General features: G+C 31.2%; 1 protein-coding gene across 1 annotated transcript in view; it reads right to left on the reverse strand.

Annotated features, from left to right (window-relative positions):
* The window catches only part of LOC109070007 (cGMP-dependent 3',5'-cyclic phosphodiesterase-like), a 114,815-nt gene that overhangs the window by 9,072 nt on the left and 95,743 nt on the right, over window positions 1-10,000 (reverse strand). Inside the window, exons 14-20 of the mRNA XM_042771741.1 lie at window positions 8,622-8,733; window positions 7,317-7,356; window positions 6,052-6,115; window positions 5,779-5,798; window positions 4,780-4,890; window positions 860-1,029; window positions 667-740 (exon numbers count right to left, since the gene is read on the reverse strand). Of these exons, the coding sequence (XP_042627675.1) occupies window positions 667-740; window positions 860-1,029; window positions 4,780-4,890; window positions 5,779-5,798; window positions 6,052-6,115; window positions 7,317-7,356; window positions 8,622-8,733 (591 nt within the window). The remainder of the gene's footprint in view (window positions 1-666; window positions 741-859; window positions 1,030-4,779; window positions 4,891-5,778; window positions 5,799-6,051; window positions 6,116-7,316; window positions 7,357-8,621; window positions 8,734-10,000) is intronic.

The following is a 10,000-nucleotide window of genomic DNA, read 5'->3' on the forward strand; positions in this document are numbered from 1 at the left end:
TAGTAGAAAAAACAGTAATAGTAACTATAAATTACAGTCAAAAAATGTATAAGAACAATGTTATAAATATTTCACAAATTAGGTAGAACAAAGTAACAAAATAGTATAAATTAGTACAGATAGTATAAATCAAATGAAAACTAGTAATATAAAATAGAATAAATTCTAAATTAGTAGAACACAATAGCCAAAGTGTATTATTAGTAGTACGAGATATAGTCAAAAGCAGAAGAAAATGGTATAAATTATATCAATTAGTAGTATAATATAATCTCAAGTTGATTAAATTAAAAGTGCCAAATGGTATAAAATAAGAATTAAATTATTAGAACAAATAGTGTAAATTGTATCAACCCGTATAAAGAAATTAATAGTACCAATAATAATAAATGGTACAATTTTTTTTTTAAATAGTCACAACTGTTTTTAATTAGTAGTACAAGCTGTATAAATTAATAGTGTATTTTTTATATAAGATTAGTTAAAACCAGTCAAAAAAAAGGCAAATTGTATAAAACTGTAGGAAATTGTATAATCAGTACAAGACATTATAAATTGAGCAGTACAAAATAGTAATATAATTCAAAAACCAATTTTAGCTTAGATTTCTACAAGTATTTTGTTCATTATTGACACTATTAACTGGTTTGTGTTTTCTGTACGTACCTGGCTAACGTGTGCAGGTGTTGATTGCTTATAGGTGTTGGATGAAGCCCCATGTCTTCAAGCATGCTCCATGGCTCTCAGGATGCCCTGAGAGAGAGAGAGATGAGAGAAGAGAGAGATTTGATTAGTGTGCTTCTTCAGTCGTTATCGTCTTAGTTATGGTTTGTTCGCTCGCTCGTAGTCGTACCTAAACATCGGCGTCTGCCATCTTGGTCTGGTCGTGAGTCGGGCAGAGGACCGCGCGGCGTGTAACTCGTGAACTCAGAGCAAGTAGACGGCGTGGTGGAATTTCTTCTTGGACCCGGCCGATGCCGCTAAGCTGTGTGCAGGAGTTTAGGTGACCATCCTCCTCCGACACCTTCACTGTGGTACATCAATCATCATCTCATTGGCGCCAGATGACTGCGGAATCTGAGGCCTCATGGACCTTCTTATGACAACAGAGGGACTGACACTACACCACACACAAAGAAAAACACAAAAATAAATAAATCATGAGTCTTTATATTTATAAATGAATGTATATAAAAGCAAAATGTTAATTCTATTGTAATTTATTTTATAATATTTTATTTATATTGACATTTATATATTCTATTAAATGATTTTTTATAGAAATGTGTATTTTTTTACATGTTAGAAATTATGTATTTTTCATATTTCATTATATATATACTCGATAATAATATACATATATATATGGCTATTATAAATATGTAATATATATAATAGAATATAAATAAATATTTATGTGTATATACATATACATTTCTAGACATTTATATGTATATATGTACATTTGAATGTATATGTAAATGTATATATGTATAGAGAAAAGAGTATAATTATAAAATTATAATATATACTTTATAAATACATATATATTATACTTGATCTTATATATATATAATATATAATATCAAAATTATATAAAAGAATATTTAAATATATATAGATATATATATTCATATATATAAAATAGATAAAGATCATTTAAATATATATATATTATATATATATACTATATACACCAGTTTTAGATAAATATAAAAAATATTTTATAAATTTTCTGTTTTTCTGAGCACGTTGTAAAAAAATACTGTGCAAAAAATGTAACTAGTTATACTGAAAATTATATACATCTTATATTTATTTTTTATAATTTATATTCTATTAAATACTGGTATATAGATAATATATGAAATGGGAATATAAATGATAAAATATGATTTTAATATATGAGATATAAATTATAGAATATAAACTTATGCCAAAATGAAATATACGTATATATAGTATACTATAGTATATAATATATTATGATATAATTATATATATATATATATATATATATTATATATATATATATATATATATAAAAAGGTAAGATTAATGCAAACTGTTATGTATAGAAATGTACATTTAAAATATAATGTAGTATTCTATTATACAAGTACTATATATATTATACATAATATATAATAGAATGTCTGCACCCTAAATGTGACATGTTCTATAAATGATGTTAAAATGTTTTCGTTGGTCCGTGTAATATTGTGTTGAGTGATGGAGGGATGCTGCAGGAGCTCTTACATGAGCGATGCTGATGCCACAGTAGATGGAGAACGCTGATTGACATAAATCCTCATCATAACGATTGAACCATTGTCCATGGGCCGTTTCGTTTTAGTTTCACCAGTTCCTGCCACAAATCCAGTGATCACTCATAGATTGAGAAAACAGATCACATCCAGAACACCCACTACGCCATTAAAAGTGAGATCTAGTTCACATATTTTACAGCACGTTGGAGGGGGTGACTTACCCATGTTTTCAAAAGCTGTTGTTCAGTCATTTAGCTTATTTGTGAGTGCTTAAAATACCATTGGATAATATTCAATAAATTAGTACTGCTAGATATTGTGTTGTGCAATCTGTCTCTTGCTGAAAGTGTTGTGTATAATCCTAGGTTGTATACGTCCACCCTTTATTATAGGATAATAAACTCAAGATATAACAACACACTACATAAGACTGGGTTGATGTACTTTTGTGGGCTTCGGTGTTATTTTCTTTAGAAAGACCAAATTCATTTTTGTGCTAAATCTTGACAAAACATATCCGTTCTGGTAAATGTCCTGAACAGTCACGATTCCATATTTGGTGACTGTTTTTGTAATAGAAGTCTATTGTGACAGAACAATTATTATAGAAGTTTGGGCTCTGCACCCAGTGGTTGTTTTTTTATTTTGATTATCTAGTTGGCCCAAAGAAAATCTCACATGGAACCAACACATTTTTGTTTATTTTGAATAACATTCAAGCTTCAAATTGGACACAGAAAATCGGACTAATAAGAGCTTAGACCATATGCGTCTTTTGATTGTTATAAAAGCAATTTTAGCGAGTGCAACCATATTTTAATAAAATATTATATTTTATACTAATATAAATATAAAAAATTACGTTCATACTACACCTAAATGTGTGGGGTTCTTTACTTGGTAAAACAAACTTTTTATTTAACTTTTGTTTATACTTTTTTTTAAATAAAGAACAAATGCGTTCACATTCAGCAATAATTCTGAATCCCGACTGTATGTGGGTCTTCTGTTAAACAAAAAAGAGACCAAAGTTAGGTATACTACTCCAAAAACATTCAGGGAATTACAACCATTTTGCTGCGTAACAAGCAATCTTAAACAAACAAGTGGTTCTTGTTCGCAATGAATTATATACCAACAATAGAGACGTAATCCTGAGGGATACAAACACTTAAAATGAATTAATAAGAGTCCAAGGTTTAGTAGAAAAAAAAATCAAATGCATGAATTGTATTATTTGAGTCCTCAATAAGATGGAAAATAGCATACAATTAATTATTTTCTCGATGGCGTCTTTTTATGGGTTTGCCCTTTTTAGGGTTGAAATTAATAACGTTTTAGATGTCTGAACTCGACCAGACTGGACAAAATAATCTTTTACGAACAATTTAAAATTTGTATATATTTTGCAAATATGTAAAGATTTTCTTTATTTCCATGTCTTCCTGTGTTTTGCTAATTGTCGTTTTTTTCCGGAGCGAGGGATTGTGTGTCAGGTCTGACCTTCGTTCTCATGCTTTGGATGGGAAGCTAGAGGATGTGTTTTCCTCAGTCCGGAAACCCCTGCTGTCGTCGCACACCAGCTGCGCGGTAGACAACACGAGGTGTGGGAATACGCATCCCTTGATGTTGAGGATTCTTCCCTCAGTGGTGCCACGTGAGCTCATCGATCGCTGGCCTGATTGCCGCCCGGGATAAACCGAAACTCACTTCTGCTTCACACCCAGAGAGAGGAGCAGAGGCTGCTTAACATGGTTAAGTAGAGGATGTTGCAAATAGCGATGACTTTTAATTCATAGGATTGATATAAAACGTCTCGAAGATGCCCTGGCTCCTTCAAGGAAATTAAGGGGTGCGCGTATTCACAGGCTAGCAGTTACAGACGTGACTGGTGCCTCCGTGCTCGACAACACATCTTTCACATGGCAAATGTTACTGCAAAATTCGGTAGAGTCACACTCACGTAGACAATGCACTTAGTCACTAATCACAAAAGTTCTGACATTATTTCTGAGCAAGTGTGGCTTTCTAAATTCCGTGCCGGATTAAACCGATACATTTTCATTCGCACACAATGCTGTGTCTTGACATGTGGTGCTTCCTTTTCTGAGATACACACAACGAAAGATCCTGTCAAACACAAAATTAAAAAACCTGCGGATATCGAGTAACATGGACTGGAGTTATCCTTTCCATGTCCGGATTTGTGCTAAATTCCTGTCTAGAACAAGCACAAGGTTTTACCAACGCAAATAGAAACACGCGCTTCGTGTCCGCAGGTTAAGTCTAAAATGAAGGTACACAAGGTAGTCCGAGGTCTGATTAGGGACAGTTTTAGATGTATAACTTTGTTTTGCTTGTTATCCACGCCTCTTAAAGTTGACAGCAGCTCTTTAGTCAGTCCAGCTCACAATAACTGCCGCTTTGTTATTTAAGAGACACGTTCACCCAGAAATTTAAATTAAATCCTGCTTCCTTAAGTTTTTCTTTTTTATTTTTTCTTTCTCACCTCCTGCTGTTTTCCGCCAAACCGGAATTTGAGTTTCTTTCTTGTTGCTGAACACAAAGAACGGTTCCTTGCAACCAGCAGCTGTTTGGTTCCCACACTCTTTTATAACTTCTGTGTTAATAAGGAAAAAAAAAAAGATACTATGAAAGTTCCTTGCAACCAGCAGCTGTTTGGTTCCCACACTCTTTTATAACTTCTGTGTTAAAAAGGAGAAAGAAATTCATTCAGGTTTAAAACAACTTGAGAGTGAGTAAATGATGGTAAGATTTTCATTTTTGGGTGAACTATACCTTTAATGATAATAAAACAACAAAACACAGAGAAAAATCACTCACTGCTCTTGACCGAAGAACTTTAATACAGTAATAATGGGGACGTTTTTTGAAAATGTCCATTATTATTATTTTTTTTTTTTACTAAATTGACCTAAACTGATCTGAATAATAACACTTCTGTCTTCTGTAAAGCTAAATCTGCTTCATAATTGGTGAATTTTATTTAGTTTTTTATTATTATAAATGTTACGTTTATTTTTAATCACTTTTATGAAAAGCACTTTGCTACATATAATTGAAACTAAGTTTACTTCAAATAATGAATTCATATAATAATAATTAATTATAATAATAATAAAATAATAATATTTTTTATGTACTTGTTATTGCCCAAAAAGGAGGTAGTGGAATGATGCGGGTTTTGTATATTTTTTGTATGATATGAGTAAATTTGCCTTGATAAATTTTTGGTATTTAACTTTTTTTGATATTTTACAATATTAACAAAGTTATATTCCTGTTTATGGTACTGTGAAGCTGCCTTTGAACTCGGATCTGTATTGTAGAAAGCGCTGCATGTGCATTTTTTGAGTACAAACCTCAGTCCATCGTTCACGACTCCTCCATCAAAACACTTTGGGGCCACGAGCTATTTGGGGGGGGGGGGGGGGGGGGGGAAAGTGGGGGGGGGGGGGGGGGGGGGGGGGGGCTGAAACGAAAAAACCAGCAGGAAACACAGAACAACTGAGAGAGAGACAGACAGCGACAACGCGCTAAAACAACTGCTCTTGCCATGCTAACAGTCCGTGTTTCAGCTCTGTCTGCATTAGACTTGTAAATATGTAGAGTGTGTGCGTTTGATTAAATGTATTAATATTTGATTGGAGTTAATTGATATTTATGAGGCCGCTGCTCTTGCCACGCTAACAGTCTGGAATTGGTTTGGACGAAGCCCAAAACTATCAAACCCATAATGAAGCATGTGTTTGTGTCTCACATCTCAGCGTTGCTCAGGTTTCTGGCCTCTATGATGATCTCCTGCAGTAATACAGACACGTCATCTGAACGAGAGACGGAGAGAAGGATGTTACACAGTGAAGCTGCTTCTTCACATGCATGCCTGTAAACCTTCTTTAATGTCGACAGAGTTTGATTTCTGTAATGTGACTGGAATGATATTATTGCTGTAACACTTTACAACTAACAATGTGATGCACTATTTATTAATCTTTGTAAACATTACTTAATAAAACACAACATGGTTCATTGTTAGTTCATGTCAGCTCAGGTCCATTAAATAAAATTAACCCTTCATATTACATTATACAACTATAATATACAACTCTTGATTTTAACAATGTATTAGTGAATCTTAAAATTAACAATTGGCAAAATGCATTAAACGGTAAATACTTTTTAGATGTATTTTTTTCATTGTTAGTCAATGTTAATAACTAATGCAATACAATTCATTTCATTTCAGTGCAATGCAATTCAATTTAATTCAATGCAATGCAAAGCAATTCAAGTCAATTCAAATAATTTAAATGCGTTGCAATTAATTTCAATGCAATGCAATTCAATTTAATTCAATGCAATGCAATACAATGTAAAGCAATTCAAGTCAATTAATTGAATTGAATTGAATTTAAAGCAAATCAAATTAAATCAAATTAAATTCAATTTAATTCAATTAATTTCAATGCAAAGCAATGCAATTCAATTCATTTCAGTGCAATGCAATTAAATTCAAAGCTGTTTTTTCAATTCAGTTAATTTCAATCCAATGCAATGCATTAATCATGTAGAAAGTTTACTTTTGAAATAATAACATTAACAGCTATTAATAAATGTTATTAAACCAAGATTAATAAATGCTATTTTCATTGTTAGTTAATGTTATCTTGTGCAGTTAACTCATGTTAACTAATGGAACCTTTTCGTAAAGTGTTACCACTTTAACCAGCATTAAATTACTAACTAACTCTTGATTAAAGATTTTATAAAGATGCATCACCTAAAACAAACTACAGATAGCATACTACAAACTAACGTTAACCAGCGTCATACGGCCTGGATGAGATCAGCAAAAATGGAGACAGTTATTAAATATGGAAGAAAGATTATGAAAAGAAACGTGTTTTTCTTGATAATGACGTCACTGATGAATCACTGACAATCAGATCAGGAACATGAATTATGATGGTAAAAATAGTCAGTCAGTGATGATTCATGCTGACGTTCAGATTATTCCTGACTCACCGAGGTGTGTGAAGAGGTTTTTAGCCACTTGCAGCAGAGCCTGAAGAACAAGAAGACAAATAAGAGTCAGAAATCAACCGTGTGTGAGTGTGTGTGTGTGTGTGTGTGTGTGTGTGTGTGTGTGTGTGTGTGTGTGTGTGTGTGTGTGTGTGTGTGAGTGTGTGTGAGTGCATGTGTGTGTTGAAGGGTCAGGGCAGTATGTACTATTCCTGGTGCATTGTGGGATTTCACAGCAGTCTGGAAACCTGTGAGACCCCCAGAGCTGTCCATATAGAGTCCATCACTCTCCCTCCCTCGCTCTCTCACTCTTCCCGTTCAATTCAATTAACTTCAGTTCAATTAAATGTGATTCAGTTCTGTTTAAAACAGTTTTACTGGCACAGCAAAAGTACATTTTGTATTGCCAAAGCATTAAAATATAATATATATATATATATATATACACTCTCACACACAATGCCCTTCGAAAGTATTCATACCCTTTAATTTTTTTCACATTATGTTAAGTTGCTGCCACATGCTAAACTACTTTAATTTACTTTTCAGTCTATACTCCATACACCATGATGACAAAGCAAATAACCGATTTCTGACAACTTTGCAAATTTATTAAAAATAAAACTGAAATAAGTGCATTGCATAAATATTCATATCCCTAAAAAAAGTCTATATATAAAAGGATTCACAAATCCAGTGGTTCTTAACTTCCTTATTGTAAGTTTCCGTGTTTATTTTTAATCACTGTTATGTAAAGCACTTTGGAAATCATGTAACAAGCTCATTTTAAATAATGTCCATTTCTCTTCTCCGTTCCTTTTCATTAGTTTTTTATGGTTTGCTGTAATTTCTGTATGAAGCTTTTATTTAAAGAACTGTAATATTCACAAAGCACAAATTTCTACCCAGTCCATGTCCAGTATTTCTTATTTTTTATTTTCATTTTATGAATTACTATTATGAATTAAATGTGTTATATAAAGACCCTGATGATTAAGTATCTATGAAATTATTCAAATATGATCACTCACTCACTCTTAAAGTAGACATCGGATGCAAAATTCATTTTATAGACTGTTTGTATTTGGATTTTATAGCAGTGCGCATGTCTCTTTAAATCCTCATTAGCATTTAAAGAGACATGCACCGAAACGGCTCGCTGTGAACAGAGCTGTTTTTGATGGTAAAAAGGTGTCATTTTACACAAACATTGAGGGATTTTAACAAAACTATGTTGCAGATATTTCACGAAGACCGATCTCCGCTTTAAAGATACAGAAGCAGAAACAGCTCTTCTCTTCCTCTCACCTGACACTCAAACTTGAGTTTCTGCTCTTTCTGGAAGGCCAGTGTGCTGGTGAGAACCGTCGATGTGTAACAGAAACAGTGCTGGATCACATGCTCATCCGCCTCCATGTACCTGAAAACACACCAGAAAACAAACAGCACTTTAATGTACATCAACCACACCACAAACTGAAGCAGCGGCCACCTCAAGAGGCCAAACTTAACATTATATTAACTTAATTAATTAAAATTATTAAAAAATATATCATTTTTATTTTACCATTACATAAATACTCTTTTAACTTTTTTTAAAAATTTAAATATAGTTTTTATACATTTTTTATTTATTTATTTATTTATTTATATATTTTTGATTTTTAATTTTAGTTAACATACATTTTAGGTCTCTATTTTTTTGTCATTTTTATTTTAAATTCTCTCTCTATTTCACTCTCTCCCTCTCTCTATATATATAATAAAACTAATAATAAATAATTATATATATATATATATATATATTATATATATAGATATATATATATATATTCTATATATATATATTATATAATAATCTAAAATAAAAACTTAAATAAAAAAACATAATAAATTATATATATATATATATATAATAATATATATATATATATATATATATATATATATATATATATATCTATATTATTAATAATATTTTATTTACTTTTAGTTATTTCAATATTTCAAGTTAAATTAAACGAGAAATGTTTACACTGAAATAAGTTTACAAAGGTTTTATATTTTATTTCAGTTCATGTTCATTTTATTTCAAGTACCATTTTTTATTTTTTATGGTTTTAGCTGACTATAATAACCTTGTAAGAGATTATACTTTTTTTGCAACCCTGTTATCAACATTTGGGATGTGTGAATACCATTTAAAACTGTAATTTATGTAAATTTGTTACAGCAATAAACATCACATAAACATCCAGTTAAACATATCAATGAACATCTATGTTGAAATAACATAAAAAATAAGACAGAATGATCTTACACAAAGCGGTTTGGGACTAAATGTTGGATTTTTAAGCACCTAAAAGATTTTAAAAATTTGGTTGATATTTTTGTCATACAATTAGGTTTTAATGGTCAAAATTGTGTATTCTAATTCATCTTAATATACTAAATATTAATATATATCTAGTCAAGTCACCTTTTTTAGCACTTTATTCCATACAGATTGTTTCAAAGCATATTTACAGTAATAAACAGGAAAAATCAATGATGCACATAAAGTATATCTGATACTTAATGGGACACCAAATGAAGTTCATTATTTTAGTTTGGTTAGTTATTCATATGATACTGCCAAAGAATCAAAACAAGAGAGATATTAGTAAAGAAATAATAAACAATGACAA

The sequence above is a fragment of the Cyprinus carpio genome, chromosome A15 (assembly GCF_018340385.1).
Source record: "Cyprinus carpio isolate SPL01 chromosome A15, ASM1834038v1, whole genome shotgun sequence".
NCBI lineage: Eukaryota > Metazoa > Chordata > Actinopteri > Cypriniformes > Cyprinidae > Cyprinus > Cyprinus carpio.